This window comes from Pipra filicauda, unplaced genomic scaffold (genome assembly GCF_003945595.2).
Source record: "Pipra filicauda isolate LSUMZ 115617 unplaced genomic scaffold, ASM394559v2 scaffold335_size1511353_pilon, whole genome shotgun sequence".
NCBI lineage: Eukaryota > Metazoa > Chordata > Aves > Passeriformes > Pipridae > Pipra > Pipra filicauda.
This window is the reverse complement of record NW_024104460.1, coordinates 1,327,448-1,355,087: the sequence shown is the minus strand read 5'-3', so window position 1 is coordinate 1,355,087 and position 27,640 is coordinate 1,327,448. Positions and strand designations below refer to the sequence as shown.

Sequence of the window (27,640 nt, the reverse complement as noted above, 5' to 3'; positions counted from 1 at the left end):
GGATGAAGATCTGAAGAACAGATTGGTAGCAATGACTAATAACCCCATTTAGCATCATTACTGACATTACTATGAGATAAAAAAAGGCAGATAAACATAACCATCACCCTGTTCAACAGCAGCACACAGTACAAGACCTACAGTGTACACAAAACACGGCTCTTTGAAGCTGAAAATTTACAAGACACCTCAGTGTCACCAGAGGAGAGGAGAGAAAGGAACATTTACTAGTCAGTTTTGGAAAAAAGGCATAATCCCTGTTTGGGTATTATGTTAAGTGGCCAGGAAGTTGGTTTAGCAAGTCAGCTTGCAACCTCTGGCAGTCACACCAAAGTCCATGGGGATGTTCTGAAGGTCAGTGAGGAACCTGAATGGGAAAGGCAGCAGCTGGGATCATCAGCAAAACTTAATCACTGAAAATCTATGAAATGCAGAGGACCAGAAATCTTTGACTCAAAATGTTATTTCCATCTTACCATATGGATGCAGGAGCTGGAACTCCACCAAAGAGATGTCTAAATGCCTTCCAAAGCAAATGCCTTTGGAAAACACCAGGTTTAAATGGAATAAGATGCATAACAAGTACCAAGATCCTATTAGGACAGCATCATATCCAGGAGATATGATGATCATATTTCCATCATATCCAGGAGATATGATGGAAATAGTTTGGACCAGTCCAAAAGGCATTAAAAAGCAAAAGAAATAATAAAAAACCAACCAGAAGATATTTCTGTCAATAGATTCTCATTTCTATCAATAGATTATTATTTCTGTCAACAGAGAGACCAAACATACAGGATTTAAAGATTCAGAGGCCATATGAAAGAGTCTGGAGTAGGTAGAGATAGAAAAGCTTTTCAAGCAACAGAAAAGAAGAGGCACCCTGAACACTTAATTCAGAAATGTCTAAGAGCTGTTCTCAACTGGTCCTGCCTCAAAGCCAGATTTAAACTATAAATAAAAATGTCCCATTTCTGGCCCAAGAATGACCTTCTTATCCTGAACACACATCGTTTTGGTGTGAGAATATTCACATTTGGATGGAGAAGTTCATTTCTAGGTATTAGTGTAATGCAGACAACCAGACTGATGCAAGATTTCCCAAATCGTAACCTTCTCCAGGAAAACTGCGCAAGAGCTCAGAAGAAAATAGGAACCAAATATGAAAAGACAAATCCAGAGATGAAATCACCCACCCAGGTTGCTGGACTTAGTCCAGATTCGTTGGAGAAACAGGCACCACTGGCTATCTTACACAGCAAGAAACATATGCTTCCAGCACTCAGATTTTCCTCCTGTCCTTTAAAGGTACAGCTTGCAGGCTAAAGACAACTAGGAGAAATTTTTTTGACCAAAGCTGATTTTTACTTTTTTAATATTATTTTTTTTAATTCTCTATTTAAACACAGCATGTATTTAAGTCATTGTATGGCTAGGTGTGATCAATGACATATTGTACGATGGCACTGTGCAGGCTTCCATGCTGACCTTGAGGAATTCCTCTTTGTACACCACGTACCTGAGAGCATTGTCCAAACACTTCTTGAACTCTGTCAGTGCTGTGACCACTTGCCTGGGAGCCTGTTCCAGTGTCCAACTACCAAAAAAAAGAGATGAAAACCTTTTCCTTATATCTAACTTAAACCTTCCCTGATACAGCTTCATTCTCTCAGGTCCTGTCATTGCTCACCAAAGAGAAGAGATCAGTGTCTGCCCTTCCTCTTCCCCTCTCGAGGAAGTTGTAACTATGATGAGGTCTCCCCTCAGTCTCCTCTTCTCCAGGCTGAACTGACCTCAGCCACTCCTCATACGGCTTCCCCTCAAGGCCCTTCACCATCCTTGTTGCCCTCCTTTGGATGCTCTCTAATAGCTTAATATCTTTCTTTTATTGTGGTGCCCAAAACTGCACACAATATTCAAGGTGAGACTTCCCCAGTGCAAAGCAGAGCAGGACAATCCCCTCCCCTGACCAGCTGGCGATGCTTTGCCTGATGCCCCCCAGGACACGGTTGGCCCTCCTGGCTGCCGGGGCACTGCTGACTCATATTCAACTTGCCACAGACCAGGACACCCAGCACTGCTTTCCAGCATCTCATTCCCCAGTCTGTACGAACACCCATGGTTAGCCCATCCCAGGTGAAGAATCCAGCACTTTCCCTTGTTGAACTTCATCTGGTTGGTGATTGCCCAGTCCTCTAATTTGTCCAGGTCTCTCTGCAGGGCGTCCCTGCCCTTGGGGGAGTCAACAGCTCCTCAATTTAGAATCATCAACAAACTTACTTAGTTTCCCTTCGAGTCCTGCATCCAAGTCATTTATGAAGATGTTGAAGAGCAGTGGCCCTAATATTGAGTCCTGCAGAACCCCATTAATGACCAGTCACCAGCCATGCTCTGCACGGCTCCACCCATACAGTCTCCCACATTCAGTGCCAATTTGCTGCTGGTTTAACCCATGATAATCACATGATAACCACAACGCTGGTTTTACTTGGCAGCAAGGTGTTCAAGTGCTGATCCAAATTCTCCAGATTCTGACAGAAAAAGCCTAAGGAGGAGCAAGCTGACCTGTCCCTCTGCAAGAGGGACCAGCATTTCCAGACCAGCAACTCTGAAAGCTTTTGCGTAAAAGCATCAAGTCATGGTGGGATATTAAGACAGTGGTTTGCAAGAGTGTAAACAAGTCACTTCTAACCCCTTTGTCTTCTTAGCTGGGGTGAGAGACTGGAAAAGACAAACAAAAAACCAACCCAGCCTTTCTCTCCTCAGCTCCTCTCAAGGTGGCATCACTACATACTGGGGAAGGACCAGAGATAAGGCACAGAGACCACCTGATGTACAAGAATGAGGATTTTTCCTTTCTCAACCTATTTTTATTATTTAAACAGAATTACGGTAACTATTGCTAAACTGTGGAGATACCAACTGAAACTTTGGAGGTCAGGTCTCCCCTTAGCTTAATTATCTGCATGAGGAATGCTGCTGTAGGTGCTGCTCAGTGATCCATAGAATAGATTCAGGATGTTCCAGAAGACTTTCTGGATGCTCAGCAACTTTGAGAGCCTCTCTAGAGCCAGGTGCCCCAGCTGGTGGCATGAGCCAGGATCTCTACAGCCCAATGACAGGGTCAGGCTTCCTGCTCACAGCTCTGGATGAAGAAATCACAACAGTGCATTAACACAATGCCTCTTGACCAAACGATATGCCTCCGTGTGCTGCCATTAAAATTCCATAAAATTACCCAGCCTAAGGATGGTGTGGGATAATAAGCATTTGCATACTGTTGATCCTGGGCTTAAACTCTTTTTACCCAAATCTTTGGCAGGATGGGTCTATTTCAAGGAGAAAGGCTGAGAGGTGGAGAGGCTGTGCAGAACTGCAGCAAACCATCTTCCAGCTCTATATCTGCTCTCTGAAGTAAATCAAATCTCTCTTCCTTATTTCTCATACCTCCTACAACAGGGATAGATATGTTTTGTCACCACTGTTAGGTGATGCAAGATCCACCTAAGTACTATGAGACGGAAGTGAGACTTTAAAGACTTAAAGGAGTACTGAAAGAAAGGGTCATTTATATTAAAAGCAGTAATTTCCAGATCTTTTGGATCAATTCCTCTCAGAGAGCCGCCAGGTGACCTTGGCACCCTCATCATCTAAATCCCCGCTAGAAATATTATGTACTTCTCCGGACCAGTTGCAATCCCTCACCATAGCTTCACACATCCCCAGTAGCCTGCAAGCAGCTCAGAAACCTCTGTATCAGGTAGAAACCATACAGTCAAGTTCCCGGCTTGGGAATGACCCTGAACACAAGTGAGCCAAATCACTGACTTGTCGCATGCCTTGGTTTCCCCGTCTGACCAGACCCTTCAGGGCAGATGTGGTCTCCCCAAACACCCAGAACATTCATCCCCAGTCCCAGTCACCTCAGCTGCTACTGTAATCCAAATAAATAATATTTCTTCTGCCTTTGAGTCACTACTATAATTTATGTGCTTCAGTCTGGTAAACACTATTACATCATGTCTTGCATCTGATACTTGCTAAAAGAAAAAGAGAAAAAAAAATGGTTTCAATATCACTCCTGCTTTCAAAGAGAAACGAAGCCAGCTTCCTCATACACTTTCCCTAAGTATTGCTTGTCTTAAGTTCAGCCTGTGCTTTGCCACCATCAATCTTTTACATTCACTGTGGAGTGCCAGGACCATCACCCTGCTCTGAAGTCATGACAGATAGCTGGAGATTCACTCAAGCTGTCTCAGCAAAGCCAAAGTATCAGGAAAATACACTGGTTTCACTCCCCACACAACACACATACTCCTTACCTCTATGGGCATGTCCACCTCGATCGATGCAATGCACCTCGGGTTAGCCCTGACCAAACTACTTTGAGTTTCAGCAGTTGAAGAGCTGCCCTAGCACAGCACTTCTCCCAGGCTGCTTGTGTTGGCAGCAAACAAAACAAGGACTACCCACCTTCACAGGGAGCTGGGCTAATGCAGCCCAATAGCTTCTGGGAGGCTGGGCTTTGTCACAGAGGTATAAGAAACACTGGGCTGAAGGCACCTCAGGAGGTCTCTAGCCTAGCCTTGTATTTGAGGTTCCAGGCCAGCTGGAATTTTTTCTAGCCAAGTCTTGAAAACCCCCAAAGACTGCAGCCTCTGTGGGAACTTGCTCCTCTATACCATGACCCTTGGCTTCTGTAAGACGCAGTGAACCTCCAAAGCTGGGTTGTGGTTTGTCATCTGCTACAACCAAGAAGAGTTTGACTCCATCACATCATCCCCATAACCATCCTTCAAGTATCTGCATGTTATTAGATCACGGGTATTACAATGGCAATACATCGCCGTCTGACTATTTCCAGAAAATGTTAAGTGGGCAAAGGAATACGGCCACACACTCAAGTAAAATGACCCCAAGAGAAGGTTAAAGGGAAGAGGTCGTGTGTTTTGACTCATCAGCAATGATGCAGCAGAGAAACAAGTTACAGAGAGGGACCTTTGTGCAGCATTGCACAAGAGAGCTGGTGTGGCAGGAGTGCTGGCAGGCACTGCCCTTGCAAGCAAAATGCACCCCTTGACCTGCAAAACCTTCTCTGGTGGAGCAAGTGTTCATCCCTTCTCTGAATCATCTGGCTGATGACAACAGCTAAAACATCTAAATCAAGCCAGGAGATTACATGGGAGGAGCAGGCAGCTTCACAGCTGGAGTAAGTGTGAAGTCATGAAGTTCAGTGCTGTCAAAACTTTCTAAAAAGAACTTGTCATAGGACTTTCCTGAGTCCCATCAGTAGACCCAGGTGACATAATTTGTGCCCTTAAGCCTCCCTGCTATCCCTCCCTGGATCCAGGCTCAAAATCCATAAATTCACCTAAACTAGCACTGGAAGGAACTTTTGGAGAATTTGTCAAATTTATTCCACTGCCTCAAAACAGGATCAGCTCTCTGAAGAGTTTGGACAACCTGTGCTTCAAAACTGCCACGATGGAGACTCCAAGCCCATCCCAAACATCTGTTCCACTGCTTCACTTCTCTGGCAATCAGAGGTTAGGAAGTTTTTCCTAACACTTGTTTCCCTTGCTGCAGTTCAAGCTCAGCACTTCTTGGCCTCCTACCATTGGCCATGCGGAGCAGTTTACTCCCTTCCCCTTCACAGATACCTTAGACATACTCAGTGACTGCTACTTCTCTTCTCAGCCCTCTCATCCCTAAACAATCTCATTTCCTTCAGTCTTTCTATGTTTCCTAGGTTTCTGCTCATTTTTTTTGGTGCTTTTCTCTGGAGTCTCTGTAACCATTTCCTATTTTTGGTAGAGGGGAGCATCCTGAATTAGGCATGGCACAGCTGAACATGAGAACGACCCATTAAAAGTCCTTAGAGAGAAGAGGGGAAAAAAAAGAGATAATTTTGCACAATATCCATCTTTTGTATTTTGTTGCACAATAAAGGGATGTTCTTTCTTCCCCCTCCTATAAAATTTCACCCCAACTGGCACCATGTCAAACTCCACCTGGCACCTCCACCATTTGAGCAGCCTATAACATCTCTGCGCCAGTGGTCCTACTTAGTCCACATCCCACATTCTCATTTAAGGAGGATATCCTTGCTATGCATTTCAGGTGGGATATGAAGAACCAAAAGAAGCCCATCATCAGGGAGTTACCCTAGGAATAGGACTGTGATCAGTAAATTAGCCCATTATACCCCACTTAACCTCTTCTTGCTCACCCCATTGAAGAGGAGCAGCTCTTCCAATGACCTTGATTAAACTTCTTCTGCTTGATGTAAAAACGACCACTGATGCACAAAGCTAAACTCCCCCCGGTTAAACCAGACAGGGGAAAAAAAAAAACACCCAAAGCATTAAAGCATTGTAAAACCAGTACACGATGAGAAGCTTTTGTTTTAGTCAGAACTGCAGACATACATCTCAGCCAGACAGAAAATACTCTGACTTCATGGTACATAAATGAGCAGGCAGAGCGCACTGATCTAACGATAGGGAGCTGAGCTGCTCTACGACAGCAGTTATTTTTCACATTGCCTGTCTGCCAGACAGTCCACCCCCGAACCCCATCATGCTGGGCAGCGGACAGACACAAAACACCACTCTAAACCCACGTCTAACAGAGGAGAAAACAGACAGGCACGTCCAGCGGGAGAGGACCAGGAGACAGTGAGTCAGTACAGGACCGGCACAACATGCACTGGTCTCGGCTCATCGGTCACACAACTAAAGTCAAGGGTTTTGTTCAGGGATTGAGGGTTTTTTCTTTTTTCATTGGTGTTTTAAGAAGGAGCCAGGAGGAAAATTAAAAGACAGTTCTGTGCTTTGCGGGTGCATACAAGAAGAGCCTTCCATGCATGAAAATCATAAGGGCAAAAGGTAGGGACAGACTTTTTAACAGAGTCTGTAGCAACAGGACACGGGGCAATGCTTTTAAAACTGAAAGAGGGTGGAGTCAGACTAGATATAAGGAAGAACTTTTTTTACAGCGAGAGTGGTGAAACACTGGCACAGGTTGCCCAAAGAGATGGTGGATGCCCCATCCCTGGAAACATTTAAGGCCAGGCTAGATGGGCCTCTGAGCAACCTAGTCTAATTGAAAATGTCCCTGCTCATTGCAGGGAGGTTGGGCTAGATGAGCTTTAAACATCCCTTTCAACCCAAACCACTCTATGAATGTACGAAAGTGTTTGTCTGAAAAAAAGGAATCAAGCAAGTGGATGATGGAGCTTGGAGTCCCAAGAAGAACAGAGGTGGAAGGAGGTATTTTGGTACCTCTGTTACTTTTGACCTTCAGTTGCTTGCTTAGCTTTTATTAGCAATACTACAGTAGCACTTGCAGCCAAACTGCCTAGGGTCTACATGAACCCCTGTCTGCAGTTACAAGGCAGAAAAAAGTTACACTTTGTCTCGACCTTTAAGCAGTCATCATTTGATCATCTGAATGTCCCCCAACAGAACAGAAACTAATACCACCAGTATTTCCCCGAGCATTGTACAAAGAGGTCCTACATAAAATATCCCACAATCTCACATAAACACAATCCTCTGAAGTGAAACAGAGCAGGTATTGCTGTAAATGCAGATTAACGCTGCAAGGATCAGGTGTGGAGAAGAGTCCCCTTCCCCGATCACTCTGGATAGAAGTTAGAGAGAAAATTTAGCACTTTCCTCTCTTGCCAAAGATCTCCTTGAAAAATAAAAGCAAAACAAAACCAGGCTTATAAAAGCACAGCACTTCAAGGACAGCGTTAGCAACACACCCATGTGCAGACACGTACATTTGAAATGCATTTGTCAAAGAAAAAATAAATCTATCATCTACCCTGTGTCAATACAGCCAGAGCAGGAACTTCAAACCCGATTAGCAGCATCCTGCAGCCTGAGATTTCTCCTTTGAGGTCTCAAAGCAGAATATAAACTGAAGGTATAAGGAAAGTGGCAAAGCCAGCGATTCAGCGCCTTTCCTTTGAGGACGTACAAAAGCAAGCATAACACCACAGTGGCTGAAAACTCGCCTTTTGTGCATGGAAACCAAAGTCCAACTATGTGGGTTTGTTGTTGATGAAGGCAGACTTTACAGGAGTAAAGCCATCACCCTTAGGCTCTGTAACAGCAAGCTGCTCTGAACCACTATCGAAGAGAACTTGATCAACACACCAACACCCTGGATGCATACTGAAGCTATATAAACATAATAATCTCAATAATAGTGCATTAAAAAGTAAAGGCAGGGGCACCACCAAGTGAGACACAGCCCAAGCTAAGGCCAGCATTTTCAAATCCAGCCTTTGATGCAGGAAGCTGGCGCAACTGGTGTGACTGGAAGGGAAGTCCCACTGACCACAGCACTGAGACCGCTCCAGCACAGAGATCCCCCAGAGTGACATCTGCCAAGCATCGCTTCCTGCCCCGCGGAGGCTGCGTGGGATGGCCGGGCACATCTCAGCACGGCCGCATTTCCTCTTGGGGGAATGAGGACATTCTGAAAACATAGGTGGCTTGCAAAGCACTTTGGGATGTATCTGGATGAAAAGCACTCTTATGCACATCAGTAATTAGCATTAACCGTCGGCGTGTCACACCCTCCATGTAGAGCATTTAGCAGATTTATTCAGCTCTTGCTGGAATGCCAGAGCACAAGGTGGATATTCAGATGGCAATGTGAGCGCCCTTTCATGGGGCAGATGCTGGGGAGCTAATGATGTTTGATGAGTTAAGGCCACTGGTGACTCAGGATCAGCAATTAGTTGATTTCTGCAGGAGGAAGGTGCTTTGCTCCATTAAGCTAAAAGCATTCTCCATAGTTCAGCATGCACAAAGTCATTCTGTCCATCTCCCACAAAGCCTGCCTATATTCATTAGGGGTTGATATTTCCCATATGAACACCCAGGTTTACCTTTGTCTCAGTACATTTTGGGGGACAAGGAGCAAAAGAACTGGATTTCCTAGCAGTTCCAACATGATACTTCCTCAAAGGGAAAGAGGGCACAAGGAAAGGACTGCCCAGAGTGACTGGACACACAGTCTAATGCAAAGGGATGTGGTATGACTGATGTCTACAGGGCTGAACCCATTTTGGACAAGGCTAATAGCACCACACCACAAATCAGACACCCCTCCAGTCCTGCTCTAGCCTGCAGTATGGGACTACAGACATCCATCTCCCTCTCAAGGGTAGGCAGTGATGCTTCCATCAATCAATACCAGGCACTGGGGAGACACCAGTCGCACTTGTTCTGCCTGCCATTCCCGAAATGCATAGAGGCAAAAGCAAGGGGACCAAAGGATGACCCGGCTGGCATCCCCCCAAGAAGGGAGAGCATCCAGCTCTCTCCCAGAGGCTATGTTCCAGTCAACTCAAGCTGGCAGAGGCTAGTCACTGGCATCAGTGAGTGGGACCCCAGCTTCATCCCAGGGAGCAATGTTGCCGAGTCATAGGATGGCAGTGTGTTTCTGAGCTCTAATGTTCGTGGCGCATGGCGGGACCATCAGGTGGAGGGCCCAAAGAACAGTTATTTCTTTCAATGAGTGGGGAATGTGACAGAGCTGGCATTTGGACCCTCTTTTTACAACTTCTTTGAAGTGTTTGATCTCAGCCGCTAACGACACAAGGGCTACTGGTGCTGCCTTCAAAGGGTTCGGACGTTCAATGATTAATAGGAACCGTGCGCGGGATGGCGGAGAGTGACTATTACAGGGATGTTGGGGGCGATCCAAGATGCGTTAGTACCTTTACTCCTTGGGACCAAGGTATTTCCAGCCTTCCCTAAAACACACGACTTCAAAGGCGAGGGTGTGACCGTCGCAGGTCCCGGGTGAGCCCGGCCACCGCGGGGCGCAGCCAGAACGGCCCCAGCATAGCGTGCCCGCTCCGGCCGCGGCCGTCACCTCCCACCCCACCACCGCGGGACAGAGGACAAGCCGGGGGGCTCAGAAATGCTCCCACCCTCCTTCCCCGAGCGGCGGGGAGTCACGACCAACCGTGCCGCGCCCGGGCAAGAGGCACCCCCGCCCTGCCGAGCCTCCGCGGCGCCGGGAGAGGCGGCGGCAGGTGCACCCGGGCTGGCGGCGGGGGAGCAGGGATGGAGGCGGAGGGGACAGATCCCGGCTTTCCCAGGGCCAGGGCAGGGATGAGATGGGGTGGGCTGAGACTTACGTATCTCCGCAACTTCTTCTCCGGCGGTGACTTTCGGAGCCAGCCCGAGCACACCACCTCCCCGCCGCTCATCGCGGCAGCCGGGCGCTGCCGGGCGCTGCCGGGCGCTGCCTCCTGGCGCTCAGCGCCGGCCGCGCCGGCCCATGGAGGAAGGGCGGGCGGGCGGGCGGGAGTGGGTTGGTGGGTGAGCGGATGGATGGATGGGTGGGTGGAGGGAGGGATGGATGGGGGGGGCGGCGAGCGCCTCCCCCTGCCGCCGCGGCCGCTCGGCTGCGAGCGGGGAAGCAGGAAACTGGCTCCTTCCCGGCTCACCACGCCTCCGCCCGCCCGGCGCCCCGCCAGCCCTGTTAAAGACACAAACCCCGCGGGGAGAGGGGCTGCCCAGCCCCGCGCCGCTCTCGAGGGGCTGCCGCTCGTCCCTGTTCCCCCCGCACTGATACAGGTGCCTGAAGAGAAACTTTATCCATCTTATCCATACTGCAGCAGGTGATCTCCAGCAGCGCAGCGTTGCCTTAATAAAAAAGTACACTCCCCCCCTAAACCCCTCCACTCTAAGGTTTCATTATCCCAGGACCTTTCCTCTCTCTTGATGGAGAAGCTCCTTCTCACCTCGGAAAGGTGAGGCTGGCTTTATCCCTGCTGCGCTCAGGGGCTTGTGCCTGAGATGAAGGTGCCATAGGAAAACAAAGAGGTTGAGCAAGAAACAGCCAAACACTAGTGATGCCAAAAACCCTCTTGGAGAAAAGAAAAATAAAATTTAAAAAATTAAACAAACAAACCAACAAAACCAACACAACCCGAGGGGAATCAATAAAAGCTTAGTATTTTATTATTGATTTTGAAGTAATGGAGCAGTGGCCACTGAAAGGGGATTTGACTCATGCAGACAAGCCAGGTTTTGTATTACGGCATATTATACCCTGGCTGAGATTCACTATCATCTTTCAGATCTAGAAACACTGTACATTTCAAAGTCTGATCCTCTCCCCCGCTCAGGCAGCAATAAAGCGTCCCTCTACAGACCTGCGAGTTGGGTTATGCTCTAAACCTCCTTTCACTGCATTCTTTAAAGTAAAAACTTGGGCATGGTACCCATAAAAGCTGAGTCCTCTTAGCCATGCTCATGTGGAAAACACAACCCAGGGTTGTTTGCTGGGGATGGATTTCTAAGACCTGTCTCCATACAGGAGCTCTGCCCCAAACCTGCTTGGGCACATTCAGTCATCCCTGCCTCAGCTTCCCTGCCTGTCCAACCTCTGTGGGCAGGGACGGTCCCTCCTTACATGTTTGTGCCGTGGCTGGTGCAATAACAACTCCACGCTGGCTGGATGCTCTACTCTATGTCAAACAACAACAACCTTTATATAACGCCGCTCCAGCAAGGATCTTGCATCACTTCAGAACAGTAATTGCAACTCACAGCGCCTCTGGGAGGTAGGAACGACACCTCTTTTCAAGATGGGGACAGCATGGTTAAGCCATATGTTGTTTATCATCTTTGAGAATGCATAAAGCAGGGGAATAACCCCTTAAAGAACAAGTCAGTCATTTGTTAGGAATGTATTTTCTCAACAGCTTTGTTTTTCTGACAGTGAAATGCAAAGACTTAAAAAGGAAGATTTTTCTACCTTCTCATTACCCAAAGGAAGGATTTGATCCTATTCCAGTGCTGGGCAATCTCTGCACAGAGAGGCTGTGGTCAGATCAGCTCACCTATCTCTGCCAATGCAGTGTGTGTGATGGAGCTGAGAGCAGGGGAGGATGGAGAGACCAGTTCTGTGCTGGCCTCAGCCAGCATTGCCTACTATTCAGTGCACTGGAGCTGTATCAATTTACACTGCATGAGAGCAAGAGTCCCACCTGCAAAATCCCCTGGGTTAGAGGAACTTTGCGCATTCACAGGGAAAACTGTGTCCTGGTGACCTGCACTTGAGAGATCTTCCCAAAACACACAGTGATTTCAGGGAGGCCAGTGAGTCACTGGGGATTCAGAAAGACTCCATCGAGAGCAGACAATTATGATTAATACACAGGTATCGTGCAAAACTATTCCATGGTGTATGTTAATGATTCACAGGTTAGGAATTCACTCATACTGACACCAATGCAAAGTGGTATCAGTTTGAATACCAGTTGCAGAGAACCCTGTCTGCATTTTTATGTTAACAACTTCCACCACATAGAGTTGAAACACTTCATTTGGGTGATGGATGTTTGAAGAAATGCTCCATAATTATCATTGTGTGAATTGGAATGAAATATTCTACATATTCTGTGACAGGCCTTGGTTTATTACCCTGCTCCCTTGCTGTGCTATCCTTTCTCTCCACTCATCCCCTATTCTGGATCACATTTACTGACTTGGTTATATCTCAACATGTATCTGAACAGCGTCCAAAACGTGAAGTACCCCTGTGAATTCTTCTTTTATTCCTTTGGTGAAGCCTGACACATGTATCTCAGATTGCTGGGACTTTTGGATGGCAAATGGGTAGCATGTTTTGCACATTTAAATATGCTGCCATCTCAAATGTGACACAGAATCATAGAGTCATAGAAGTTGGAAAAAACATCCAAGATCATCGAGTCCAACCTTAATATAAGCTCTGTGCAGAAAAATGCTTGAAACAAAGATGCTGCACGTGAACGTGCCTCCCCAATTCCACTGTGGCCATATGCAGAGCAGGAACAGTGAGTTAATTCTGGCATCAGGCTGCCAGATTACATGTGATCCAATGCATGTCACATTACAACGCCTTATAATGCTGGCCCTCCTTAAAGCATTTGGCCTGGAAGATACACACAAATACCACCCTCAATGCCCCTAGGAGTTAAGGATGACTTAAGCACGGCTCTGATTTGGCAGCGCTTGCACGTTCGTAACAGTTTTACCAACTTCAAGCTGTTCCTCCAACCGGCAGAGGAGAATGAACTCAGGCTGGCCCCAGTTGACTACGTAAATCTCCGGAGTCTGAGCTAACAGCCAGCAGCCTTGGCGGAAAACTGTGTGAAAACCACATCCCTACGTTGGAAAAACCCACTGAGGGAGCTATGCGAAGCCATAGAGAATCCATCTCTGCCAGGAGGAACAACTGAAAGGGGAACAGTAGAACTAGCAGGCAAAGTAAGGGAGAAATTAAGAGATGCCATATGAGCAATTGTATTCCTTGAACAAGGGTAAGGCTGAGAAACATTTTTCTAAGAAAAAGCCCTTCTACTGTGTGTTTAATGTGCTGGAGTGCATGAAAAAGTGACACTTTCTCCTGCAGAAACCTCCAGGATTTTTAACCTTCAGTGTGGTTTCTCGTTCATGTATGAAACCGAAATCTATGAAAGATCAGAACTTCTAAGAAAGAAACCACAATGCCCACCGCTTTTCCTGCCTGCTCCAAATTTATTTATATGAGCTGTGCCATCTGCTGGCAGAAGGGAAAGCTGCAGGCAGAGCAATTCCTCTCCTCGCTCCCGGTCGCTGGTGCAAGCAGGGGATGGATGGAGACACAGGGCATTTCCTGTGGATTAGGGACCAGCTGGCTGAAATGCTTTGGGCTACTTACCCCAGCCAGGCACTAATCCCTTGGAAATGCCCTATACTGAGGTTAAAATAAATCGAAACAGGCTAGGGGGTGAGGGGAAAGGCTAAAAAATCTGCGCTCCTTGGTGCTTCTTGCCTGCTTTTAATTCTGACTGAATACTTGGTCTCCTGAGATCCAGCTCCACAACAATAGGACCTGACTTTATCTTCATGCAACAGTTCCTGCAGCAGAGAGAGATGGAAGCAAGCTTTTTTATTTCACCAAGGATTTTCAAGGTTAAAAAAAAAATCACCTCTTTCAAGAACTCAAATCTTGTCAAGTTTTCAACCCTCCACAGAAAAACACGGCAAGCCCCCCAGAATGACCACAATTGAAGCCAAACCACAAGACAGTCCTTTACTTCATGTGATAGACAGCAGTTCCAGCAGCACTGTGTGCTTTCCATGAGCAGAGGGAATAGTAGCACAGGATGCTTTCATCAGATAATGAGACAGTTTGAAGCATCCTCACTACAGTGTTCTGGCAAAGATGGGGCATCAGAGCTCTGATGCCTTAATAGAGACTTAAAAGAGAGAGAAGGGAAGAGATGACTTGCGGGTCAGCAGTGTTAAAGGCACATACCATCCCTTGGACTTGATGGGCCAGTTGCTAGTGGTGATGATGGGAAAGCAATCTATTTGGAAAGCCTACTTCGTCCTCTCCCTGTTGGACATTCTGGTAAAAACCAGCACATCCCATCAAGAATGGATGCAGACCATTGGGCAGCATGGGGAGGGGCCTGGGGTGCCTGGACAGTATCTGTGCATGCAGCTGGAGGACACTTCCAGTCCTCACACTTGAAGATAATTAAATGTGTTTTCCTATTCAGTCCACACTGAAGCCCAGTCTTACCTCTTTGAGCAAATTAGACAGAAGTAACTGCCTGGAGCTGAGCTAGGACAGAATGCTACTGATGTATTTCTCAGTTTTGGGCCCAGGTAGGACTTCTTACTGCTTGGTAATTCCTTCTAGGATGGATGAGTTCCTTATGCAAACTCTCCTGCCTGGATCCAGATACATTTCTGGCAGCTACCTTTACCCCTCCCCCCCTTATGCTATTTCTACCACAGAAGTGAAAGAAACTGGGAGTTTTCCCATTTTTTTCTCACCTCCTCAAGACAGAAAACCATTATAGAACTGCTTGGTGGACAGTGCACCAGGCAATGCTCCAGACACAGACACTATTCTGATATAAGCATAAAGGCCACTTCATCCTTGTTTTTTCCCAGATGAGACCAGTGGCTCGGTATGGGAAGGACTCCCTCTACGGACCCTATCTGGCACAATGGGGCTTTGACCGCAGCTGAGCCCAGGGCAAGCAACCATAAAACAAATGATAATAAAACAAGCGGGGGAAAATCTTCACCGGGCTCCCCTGCCTGTTTACCCGACCCTGGTATCCTCTCACATCCTTAGGCATTACTTCAAGAGCAGATGGTGCTCTGTGGTAGAGCAAATGAGCAATTATCCTCCTGACACCCTGCAAGGCCTCCCCACATGCGACTGCAAGAAGTTACTTCACCCCAAGCTAAGAGCTGTTGTCTGGCTTTTCAGCATAATTGGATGTAATCAAGTTTAATTTGGTTGGTGCAGTAACTCTGAAGACTTTTGTAACTGGATTACTGTCGGCTCAACGGTCATGTGCCATTATATTTGCTGGTCAAAACAGAAGCCAGAATAAAAACAGATGCTTTCCCCCTACTCCTCCTTCCAGTGACACCCCTCCAGGATATGAGCTTGCCCTGTACAGTCAATATAATGAACTAAAAATTCTATTAGAAGAAGGAAGTCATTGCTGTTGTATTATGTCCAGGCCTCTTCTACAAAGTGTAAATTACTTGGAGTATGTATCTCTATGTTTGTTTACAATTGAAGACCATGCACAGCTTAGAGTGAAAACTGCTGGAGCACAGACCCATGATGCACGTGAGCTTTTAAACATATGAACTTATTATTCTAACTGTACAAATAGGGGGGCTGAGACCATGAGCAGGAGTGAACGGCTGATGAAAATGAACTCCCCCAGGTTTTATTTTCTGCTATACACCACCATGTGAGAGTAAGGAATACACAAAATGCTGTGTTTGTAGCTGACTTACAGCTCTACTAGAGGTAACCTGTAGGTGAGAGAGTGGCACCTGGTAAATGTGACAAAGTCAGCAGCATAAAGACCTTATTTTCAGACCCCCCAGCCACTACCAGTGTTAAGTCATGGAAGAAGCATGTGAAAGCCTGTTCCCATCATACCTTAGGTCAAATTTTGCAAATTCAAAAGCGTGTGGCCTTTTGCAATGCCGCTGAAACGCTGAGAGTTTAGACACGCTGATATCCTTCTGACAGATGCTGAGGCCAGGCAAATGGAGGCTGAAATATGGCACCTTTTTAACAGTGAAAATAATCACCAGAGCAGCACGTGGAGGTGATACGCCCTTGTGGTTTCAAAGCATTTTAGCCCATTTAGAGTGTATTATATTCCTGGTTGAGACATCAATTGCATTTTAGATAGACACCTCCTAAAAGTCTGAAGTGTAAAGAGACTTCCCTGAGATCAGAGCAAAAGATACTCTATAGTTCCCAGTCTCAAATGCTACAGAGCAGCCACCCTCTCAGCTGAATGCTGTTAAGCTGTAGTTGCAGGCATATGTATCTCTGGGTTTGGCCAGATGGCTATTTTGAGTTTCTAATGATCTGGGAAATGAACACTTCATAATGTTCTGTCTCAGAGGGAAGAGCACAAACTTTCTTCCTTTTATCCATAGCAGCACTGTTACAGATGGTACTGGATCTCAATCAAGGACTGGAGTAACACAGTGCTAAAACCACCATGTTTTAACACGTACTCCAAGGACATGGCAATACAATCCTACCTGGCAAGTCATCCATCAAGTTTATTAACAAATAGGCTCGTGAAATTTGCTAAATACTTGAACTGTATGCTTCCTAATTCACCATAAATGCTAATAATTTATTAATGTCATTAGTAATAATGGAATTTGAAAGACTGTTTGAAGCCACTGGATAAACCAGGCCCTCAGATTTTACTTGTATGGTTATTTGGGTTTTGCAGGTGGCAAAGTTCAGATGTGTAGGGTGATATGGAAAAGCACCACCCATGCATGTCTACAGAGAAGCACCTAAAGCACACCCTTTCTAGCATTTCAGCTGCTGTGCAGAGCCCTGTGTTGGCAGCTATAACACCATGTACACAATGTTGAGCAAGCCTGAAAGCACGTCGTGATTTATTTATACTAAACAACTGCAGAGGTCATTTCGAGAGCTTCATGGAGATGCCATTGTGTGACTCCGGCCTGCCAAAAGGAGACCTCATCAGTTACAGTGATGACAGCATCTCTGCAGTGGGTAAGTGCTCACAGCTGGATCTCATGGAGCTGCAAACTGGCTACCAGTTGAGCAGTGAGTTTCTGTAACTTTGTGCAGAAATGGAACTAACCTGTTCTCAAGGTAGGGGAGCCTGGAAAATGAACTCTGACGCTGACTCTTGCTTCCCTGCATAGCCTCTGGCAAGTACCTTCCTCTGTCACTCACCTGGAGCATCCCAGCTGTGTTAACAGCCCGGGCAGCACTACCACTGAGAGGTCAGTAAGCCTTTGAGTTGTATGTGGTGGGTGTCTAGCTCTCTCCTGCTTGGACATGCAGCCTGTGGCCATGCATTCATCAAGAGAGAAGCAGCAAAGCTGAGGGACAAGCAGAAAATGGGGAGACCTATGTCTCAGAAAAATATGGATCGTATGCCTGCTTCACACAGCTTAATCACAGTACTGACCACTTAGAGCCCAGCATCTTCAAAGGACCACCAAAGGTATTATTAGATATTATTAGAATTATTGTTCAAAAATCACTGTGAAGGTAAAGACACCATAGAAGTATTATTAAAAACCATCGTGTCAATGAAATATAATTGCTTTCCACTTTGACTGGAAATCTAGCCTCTTTTGGAAGCCCTAGCTGATAGTAGAGAATAGTTCCATACAGAAATTTAAGTGTTTACATGATTTATCAAGGCCACCTCCCAGACCACACTGATTTTTTCCTGAGCAGTTTGCATATTTTTTTACCAGCAACCTGTGTGCTTGGTGACTTCTGAAAACTCTGAACTCCATTTTTTCAGCACAAGTATCAGTACATTAACCTGCTGAAGACAGTAAGATATACAGCTATCAGTGAAGAACAAGAAGCAAGATCAAGCTTTGCAAAGAAAATTAAATCCTCTGTTGGCTGTCTCAAATTATTCAGAAAAAAAAGTAAATTGTAAGAGTAATAAAAATAAACAGCAGGATTGCTATCTCTGAAAGGCCCCGGGACATACAGGGATAGATAAAAATCACTGAAGCACAGTCTAGGATCTTAGAAATGCCAAAAATGCATTTGAAACCAGATCAGTTGCAAACATCCTGCCTTGCTTCTGGTGTGCCAGCGTACCCAAAGGCAAACAAAGGGAAGTCCCGTGGGCAGGCGCCGAGCAGGGATTTGGTTGATTTGGGTCAGTTCCATGCTTCTGCCATACATCTTCCACAACCTTGGGCAAGCAGATTAGTTGCTCTGTGCCTCAATTTCCCGCAGTAAAATAGCATCAGCAATAAGAGCAACGTGGATTCTGAAGTAATTTCATCCATATGTCATCCACAATAGAGCCTACAATTTCTGATGGAGCTGGTATATGACTTTTAAATGGCCACACAGTCGTGTCCCTCTCTTGCCCTTTACGTGAAAGCTCTCCCTTTACAGCATCTTTTCCATACACCTTGTGCAGCAGACACTGTGACACAGCTGTAGGACAGAAATAATACATTTCACAGCAGCAATAAAACAATGGGAGCCATAATTTCTTTGAACTCCGGGTCAAACTTGTTGTTAGCCAAGTCTGTAAGAACTCGTATAGTAAATTACATACGTGTCTTTATCAGCAGGATCATAAAATAAAACTTTACAACCCTTCTGAAGGTCATGGGTCTGCAACAAACAGTAAGACAAAACAATCAATTCACCCCCGAGACCACCATTTTTGTGACTTTGGCAGCTTTGGTTAGATCTGAGGAAATTAGAACTTTGTCAATCTTTATACAAAGTCTTTCTTATTTCTCCTTTGGACCCATCTCCCATTTCTCCCTAAGTGTAAGGCAAAGGCTAAAACAACCGTAATAATAGCTGTTATTGGTTTCAGCAACAGCAAAGCCACATATAATAGAAACACATTTAATGGAAACAATGACCAAAGTGTTTCTTGGCAAATTAGTCCCCTTCACCCCCTAAAGAAAAACACATCTATAAGCTATTTCCAAAACAATCAATATTAGTCCAGCAAGCAAAACTGTATGTTACATTTCCCATCAAAGTCTTGGCTTTCCCTCAAACAAGTGATGCTTTATAAATTACAACTACTACCAAATAAACTGGAGAGAGGACTGCTGAGCCGGGCACCTTGCTGCTTTTCCCGCAGGTCTGGGGGCCTGGATGCAGGTAATTCAGCTAAAATACCTGTGCTGGTCTGCTGACTTTTAAACACTTGGCCCAGCGATGTGTCTTTTTGTCTCTGCTCGTACAGAAGCTAGTAAAACAGTCCACTGAACACTGCCACAGTATCACAACATAAATCATAACGGAGAGAACAGCAGTCTCTACTCATAGCTTCAGAGTGTGCATTTGCTCTCCTGTGGATTTAAAAATGAGAAGACTGAGACATGATGTTAGTTCTGAAGGTATTATTTTTTCAATTAAAAATAGAGCACTTTGGGATACTTTGATCCCGCGTGTAAAAAAATTAAGTGAAGGGATTATCTGATATTCTTGAAATCAAAAAAACAAACGTTTTCCTCTAAACACTCTTCTGAGAGGCTGGCATTTGGTTATGCAAAGTTTATGGCATTGCTCTTTTATCTCCCATCACTCTGTTCTAATGTTGCAAAGCTACCAACGCATTAATCAATGACACTCATTCTTTCCTCTGAAGCTCAAAGTGAGGACAAACTTGAAAAGAGGCAAGTACAGTCTGCTGAGGAACTGAAATGTCAAGAAATACTTACCAAAATGGTGCTAGCAGAGACAGTGCTGGTCACCTGGGCTTGAGGGCTGACTGCTTACTGTACTAAAAACACCCCAGGGTAAGCTACTGCACTGCATGGTCAGGCTAAGAGATGGTTCCTGTGTGCAAAGAATAACAGCTTTTTATTTGAAGAAGTGTCAGAGTTTTTATCTGCCTTCAGCCACTGTCATGGTGCAGGCAGAGAGAAGATGTTGCAAGGAAAACTGCTGAAATTAAGAAATTCTTGGTGCATTTCCCTGCCCACATGTCCAGGAGGAACAAACTCCCTGTCCTCCAGATTAACTTCCGTTTCATTCTAGGAGAGGAGATTCAAAGGAAATACATGACATTCCACATGGAAATCCCAAAGAAAACATGTCGCATTCCTTGACAATACCAGCCCATGTTATATATACATAGCACAAAGTGAACAATGCCAGCCTGGAGGGAAAGAGCAGCTCCCACCCTTGCTGGGTACCCATAAATCAAGCTTCTCACAAGAACGCCAATCTCTGTATTAACCCTGAGCAGTATCATCACATACACAGGCCTCAGCCTCTCCTCTTTCCCACCACTAAGAAAACCAGCACAGGTTGAATGATGTTGCCAAGATTGGACAACCTTTTCTTACCCTTCTGAGCCATCTGGCTAGCTCTCCTGAGACAACCGTGCTCACCTTATGCTTCATCTGCCAAATTACTAGGGGTAGTTTTCTCAATGAGCTTTCAGACCTAAGGGCAGTGTCCCCTTAGCTCAACCCTGCCCACTGGATGACCAGCTCACCAAGCACCTTTCAATGAATCAGAAGTACGTGTAGAAGACTGGGGAGACTGCTCCTCTTGGACGCCTCATTGGAAACACACAAAAAACTACTCACAGTGCATCCTTGTTATTTCTTTCTTACCTTCATTTACCTATCTACAAATCAAAGGTTCAACCTTTACCTTCAGTCCTGCAACAAACTCTTAACAGGGCAAAGAACAAAGGGTAGGTCAGACCAGTTCTTTTTTCTTGCAGGCTGTCACCCTGACAGCCACTCTGCACACCTGTTTGAAGCAGTTCTGCATCATTCCCTGTAACCTGTGACTCATGCTATGTTAACTTACAACTTTTTGGCTCCTTTCATTGTCGTCTTCTCTACATCTTGTTTTCCACCTGTCACTGTTTAGCCCCACCTTGCCCATCAGATCTGGCATCTCACAGTGGGATCAACAATCTCCTGCTGATGCCAAAACCAACAGAGGCAGTCCAGCGCTGCTGCAGGGATGACAGCAGAGTGGACAGGAGATGGTTTTGCCATGCCCCCAATCTGTTCTCAGCAGATGGGTTTCCAGTTCAAGCACTCTCATTTACAGCAACTGTGACAGAACCAGTGACTAAGGATCTCAATGAGGACACCTGCTCATTCCAAATTATTTAGGAACAGGCTATGAATGGGGCTGTTTGGCAGCTGTACTCTTTCCACATCTTTCTGCTGAGAGAAGTAATTTCAAACCAAGGCCAGCAATAACAGTTAAGACAACATACCAAAAGGAGAGATGGTCCAAATGCAGGAAGATACTTGGGTGTGGGATGTGGGAACTTCTCAGTGGTTTCAAAGGGAAGGCAGGTGCTTGAACTGTTTCATGGAACCAGACTTACCACTCGAGGCTGTACTGGGAAATGCAAACCAGCAAACGCACAATTAACACCTGCCTAATCAAGCGGATGAAGGAGACATGAAAAAGTCTTGATATGCAGATGTCTCAGTGCACGCAAGAAACCCCCCAAAGTAATGACCTTGCGGTGATGCTGTTTGCATGATCCGGCCACGGAGCACACTGAAACATGGCAGGTGCCACATGACATAAATAGGTATTTTTAGATATTGCAGGTGCAGTATTATACAGCCTCACCAGAAAGAACTGTGACTGCAGTATTACCACTGCAATGCAAGTGGATTACTATTTCTCAGTCTCTTTCATCTACTTGGAAAAGAAGTCTTCGGGGTTGTTATGCAGCCACTTCACATTGCGTGTGCCAATTTACAAAGGGTTCATCAGTAGTAAGGCTGCTACCTTGCTTTTTCTCTTTAAACATATATTGTTTATATTCCAGCCATAGTGGTTTCCAGAGTAGTAAATAAATAATATAATAATGGCCAGTCTTCGCGAGCGAAGATTTTTGGGAAAGGTCATTAACCCTTCCAGCCTGCGCAGTGGATTTTTTAGGTGAGACACACGCTGAACTGCCCACCCTAGTTTTCATCTGCCGGGGCCGAGCAAAGCTTGGACAGTGGCAGTGAGGCCCCCAGGATGTAGGTTTGTTTAGAGTGACCTTCTCTTAGGTGGATTGCCTACCAAGGCTGACGAGCTCCACCTGCCCAGGGGGCCGGGAATCGAACCCAGGTCGCAGAGGTGAGAGTCAGGCACTCTAACCACTAGACCACCAGAGGCCCCGGTTTCCAGAGTAGTAAGCACCATGCAAATGACCATTTGCTGGATTGTGATAATTTGGAAGGGAAGAAGAACCCTCTGTTCAAGTCTCAAATAAATCACTGTTTTCCAGTTGCCTTAGGCAAGTCACTTGGTCTTCCCATAGTCCTGTCTTCAAAACAGAAATGAATATTTCTTTACCTGGCAGAGAAGCTGAGAGCATAAACCCATTAAAGACTGCTAAGGAGTTCAGATCCTATAGTGATAAGCAATTATTTAATACATATGCAATTCTTGGGAGCATATGTTGGTTATTTTGCAATATAGACAAAATTGTTTGGTCCGATGAGCACATGAGAAATTTTTTCAATAACAATACAAAAGCAAAGCAACAAAAAAAACCCCACCAATAAACTGCAAGTTGGCTCTGGAAAGATGGATGAATGAACTCTGATCTAACTGAACATTTCTTTCTGCTATGAATGTGTGCTCTCTTGGAGACAGAAGACAGATATCTTCTGCAGAAGTTGTGCAACAAATCTGGGTATACAGAAGAGGAAACCTCTACTGAAGACATTGAAGGAAACACTCTGGTGCTGAGAGCTACAGTTTTATAACAGAAGAAGAAACCACAGAGTTACAAAACAACCCAGTACATCTTTATTGATGATTCAGAAAATCAAGCATTCACCTGACTTGCTCCAGCAGTACCAAAGTGACATTGTTCCTTAGTAGGCTTGGTTGATTTTTCCAAGATAAGCAACATTTGCTTTTAATTCAGAGTGGGGAAAATCATGCTTTACAGTAGCCATCTTGTAACAACAAATGCATCGCTGCCATGACAATATTTTTAGGTCACACCTCCTTATTAATATTTCACATAACCCCAGCTACCTCCCAACAATGCTTATTTAGTACCTCCATGGCCTGTACTAGTCTCATGAGAATCTTAACCCTTTAGTTAAGTGGGACTTACTAATACTCCTGAAGTGCACTGAAGACATGAGCTACTATCAAATTAACTGCCAGTGTGCGTCCATAATCTCACCAGGACATATATTATTTTCAATAGGCTAGTATGAAATTTACCAAGAGTTTCACTGATATAAAAATTATCTTGATTTCACACTAAAACACACTCAGTCATATCCTAGTATGTTATATACGGATAGTCACACCAGCAGTTTTCTCCATGTGAGTCAACTGCTGAGCTACAGGAGACAGGAGTGAGAGAACCTGGGGAAAGGAATAACATCTTTGATATTGTCAACTCCCAAGATGTACTGCAGGTAGCGTTCAAACCCCATTCCGAAGCCTCCATGAGGAACTGAGCCGAATTTTCGGAGGTCTAGATACCTGTAATTTAAACAGACGGTTACATTTGCAGCACAGTTATGCTGACATAATTAAAGAGAGCCTTTTATCTAGGGTTTTGCTTTCCATCTAAATTACTTCCCTTTGACCCTGACCACTTCGATTTCTGCCAACACAGGCGGTGTTGGTCAGGGGTGTGAAGAGGCAGAATTGTATTTGCAGAAACCCCAGGTGCAAACCCATTTAACCCAGAATAGCTATGCTTTGCTATGTTTTGTTTAGGAGCAAGAACTTATTTGGGTATGAAGAACAGCTTGAACATCATAGCTCTGCTCATATGGAAAGCACATTTGTAAATTTTAGTACCTAAAATATTCCTAGCACAGACACAAACCCAGGTTCCTACAGAATCACAAAGCACTTCCACTGCTGGAGAGGAAGCTGCCTTCTTGGGTTTGTTTAGCCTTCACCATGCTGGTGTTGAAATCTGCCCTAAAACAAGTTCTTTCATTTTCTGTTTGCTTTTCAATAGCCTAAGTAATTTCATTTTCAGTAATTTCTTCAGAAGCCAAAGTAGGTCTTGCTGTCTACTCAGCATTCCTTCAGACTTTTTTTCTTTTAAGGTAATTAAGATGGCTTTTTGCTACTTTTTCCCCAATCACTCTTATAGACTGAGTCATTTATTTCCATAGTAAGCCAGCAAAAAAACTTGAATATATGTTCTCTAAAAATGAGATCTGGAAAAAGGTATTTTGTTTTGGAGAACAGCACCTGTTGTGCACAGAAGACAGATATCCCAAATATATGGGTGTCAACAAGATTATGATGGTTCTTCTTTAGAGTCCCCTATTTCCCAGCTGGACTGTAGCTGATGTGATACTGTATTTACAGCTACAAATTGTCACCAACGGTTTTATTTTAATAGGAGTGAAAAACATCTCAGTGGTTCTATTGATTTATGGGGCTGCTTCTGAGCTTGCTGAGGGCACAAAGGCATTCTTCTTTATATGAATGCACTACTAAGGGATTGAGTGACTCTAGATGCATTACATGCTTCTAATCTTGGTGTATGAATATTTTATCATCCCGGTTTAAAAAAAAATCAAGTGCACTTAAATATAAATGCATATATATGTTTTTCTACTTAGGCAGTGGAATAGAGGGGGGGAAAACACTGTGAAGAAAATTAAGATTGGATTGATTGCAATAAACAGCTTCTCAAATTTTAACTGCTGTTAATGAACTGCAAAGAAATATTATATTTGTGTGTATATATATTTATATATATATAAAAATATGCATTATATATATTTGAGTGTACTTGTTTGGACATCAGAATTTTCTTGTCTTGAAGACTGTATTTTAACAGAGTGAAGCCAAAGTAATGCCAATGATCACCTTTACTTGCAAAATAAAAGCACTCTCCCACAAACTGTACAGCTGCAAGAATGCTCTGGCACTCAGCTTGACAGTATGTCTTTTATACCATGACATATTATTTTTCCTTGCAGTTCATTAACAGTAGTTAAAATTTAAGAAACCATTTATTACACTCAATCTTAAGGTTCCCCCCCCCCGAGTTTTTCCCTTCCCTCCACTGCCCAAATAGTAAAAATAGAAGCACATCTTACTTCCTCCTAGTAGCACTGACACACAAAGTGCAGTTGTGCTTATACTTCAAGTTGAACTCAAGAATGTTCTCTGATCACTGGGACCCATGTGCCTTCTCTCTGTGCTGCTGCTTAGTTAGCTTGGCTCACTAAGGCTCAGCTGTATCCACTCCATACCTTATAATGAGGATTATGCTTAGGCTGTGAACATGCAGACTGCAACTGCATGGTGGTCTTCATTTCTATCCCCTTCATACAGACTGCATTAATAAGAACTTGTGTTTCTGCTAATACCCTGGGAACTGCCCCTGGGGAGCTCTGCTTCACAGCTTTACAAGAGTTTGCAAGGCACCTGATAGGCAGACCTGATGCTGCGGGTGGTGACTCATGAATTAGGAAAGATCTCATAAATGTGAGGTATATGGGTGCTGGCTGTGGCAGATCACTGTGACCCAGCTCAGCAGTTCTGAGCAGAACTTGCAAACCAGCTTGTCATGACTTTAGCTGTAACTAGGAATATAAGTACCAGCACAGGGATTTCTGATGATGTCTATAAGCACATTTCAGCCTTGCAAAGGCAGTTTAGACTAAGCCGAGCATCTTCTCTCCCCATTTGCTGGCAATAGAGTTTATAAAGTCATTGTAAGAAGAAGAAATAACTCAGCTTCTTCCAGATGAACAATAATAATAAATTCTACCCTTACTTATCCAGGACTTTGATCTGTAGATCTCAAAGCACTTTAAGAAGCCATTTTGGCAAAAGGAGCGAAACAAAACCCATCAAAGTTAATGGAAAAATCTATTGAATTAAACGTACTGAGGATCAAGACTGTGAATCCTTTCTGATGACTGTGCTTAGAAGAATCAGAGGAATTGGGAAATTTTCCATTCTTCACAGATGAAAGAAAAAGTAACTGCCCGCAGATGAATAGAAAAATCCCTTGAGACTGAAAAATGCTCCCTGAGGTTTTCCTTCTTTCAATAGTCTCCAGACATTGGATGTTTCTCACCTCAAAAATAGTCACGAACTAGTCTAGCTGTTTTTGCTAGTAACTCACACTTAAGAGAGCTGAGCCCTCCATTGGTAACTGAGGGACTGTGCAACATTATTCCACAGGGAAAATAAGCTTCTGTGACCTCAGCTAGCCCCTAAGTTCATGTTCTGGACCTGAGGACTGGTAGCTCTTCAGTGATTTGAATCTTACTAAAGTATGTGCTGCAACAACATCCCCCAGCGATGAATTCCAGGAGCTTGTTATGTATGTGCCACGTTAGAAAAGTGTTTCCTTTCATCCTTTTAAAGATCTATATCCTTTTATCATCATCATGAACTCCTGTGTTGCATGGAAAAGCAGTATGAAGAATGGTGCTCTCCCAGTGACCATTTATAAGCAGAATGTGTTCTTTTCAGTCTCCTTTCCAAACAAATATAATCTTGATCCTTTATGCAACACCCTTGTTAAACTGAAGCCTCTGTGGCCAGTTTGAAAAAAGTAAGACCGAAAGAACAAAGTTCTTGAACAGTTCATGAAAGTGAATATTCTACTGGAGGAAACAAGTAAAAAAAAAGGGTAATGAAAAACTACTAGTGAAATGATACTTGAAAGATCATTTTACTGAATGTTTCAGGAAATAAACATGCAAAGCATCACCAGGTTCTGATGTTGGGTCAAACACTGTCTTAGCTTTCAGGGAGCTTCTACTCTGCTACAGCTTCTTGTGGATTCACAAAAAAAAACTATTCAGGGACACCAATTTAAAACAGTCTCATGGACATGAGTGAGATTTGGGCACATTCTGACTGGCTTTAGTACTGACTTTCTTCCTGCTTCTATCTGGCTCAGCACAGGGCTCCAGTCTCTCGCCAGAGCAAGAGTGATAGGACCAGGCAACTGCCAAGGACAGTGATGGGAAACCTGTTTTCACTGAGCTCTGAAGGAGGTTTAAAGGATGATATGAATGCTGTCACTGGCCATGGGCTGCAAGTGGCTTACCAGTGGTGCTGTTCCCTAAGTCCAACCTCTCCTTTCTATGCTGCCATATAAGACCTATCAAGACCTATCCAACATTCAAGCTTCAAAGAAAATTAGAAATTAAAGAGCCCAACACAGCTCAGTCTTCTTCATCCAGAGCAGAAGCAGGGCCAAGACAACACAGTAACATCTGGCAGACACCACCTGCTCTGCCACTGTGTACTTTCACCAGTGTCACACTAGATGATCAGAAAGGCACCTGGACTGTAAAGTATGAGACAATCTTCTCCACTGATGTGCATCATGATGATCAGAGTAAGGAAATGGGTGCCTTACATGCAGGAAGACTGTCTGAAATGCTGTTCTAGCTGATGGTAGTGATTGTTCATTATTACAAAGTACCCACTGTGTTACTTTTAAGCTGGCACTTGGAGGCTGTAAACAGGGGACCTGATCCTATTTGCAAGGAATATGCTTAATACTCCCTGGTCACAGAGAAAGCAAGTGACTTTCCAGAGTAAACTGATCACTCGGCTTTCCCAC

General features: G+C 44.7%; 2 protein-coding genes across 3 annotated transcripts in view; both read right to left on the bottom strand.

The window, feature by feature from the left end:
- The window catches only part of GAB2 (GRB2 associated binding protein 2), a 92,665-nt gene extending 82,270 nt beyond the window's left edge, over positions 1–10,395 (bottom strand). The window contains exon 1 of the mRNA XM_027741626.2: positions 10,172–10,395. Within this exon, the coding sequence (XP_027597427.1) occupies positions 10,172–10,243 (72 nt within the window). The 5' untranslated portion in view covers positions 10,244–10,395. The remainder of the gene's footprint in view (positions 1–10,171) is intronic.
- Positions 10,396–22,837: 12,442 nt separating this feature from the next.
- Positions 22,838–27,640, bottom strand: part of NARS2 (asparaginyl-tRNA synthetase 2, mitochondrial) — a 52,519-nt gene continuing 47,716 nt past the window's right edge. For both annotated transcript variants that reach the window (XM_027741623.2, XM_027741624.2), the window contains exon 14: positions 22,838–23,556. In XM_027741623.2, the coding sequence (XP_027597424.2) occupies positions 23,412–23,556 (145 nt within the window). In that variant the 3' untranslated portion in view covers positions 22,838–23,411. The remainder of the gene's footprint in view (positions 23,557–27,640) is intronic.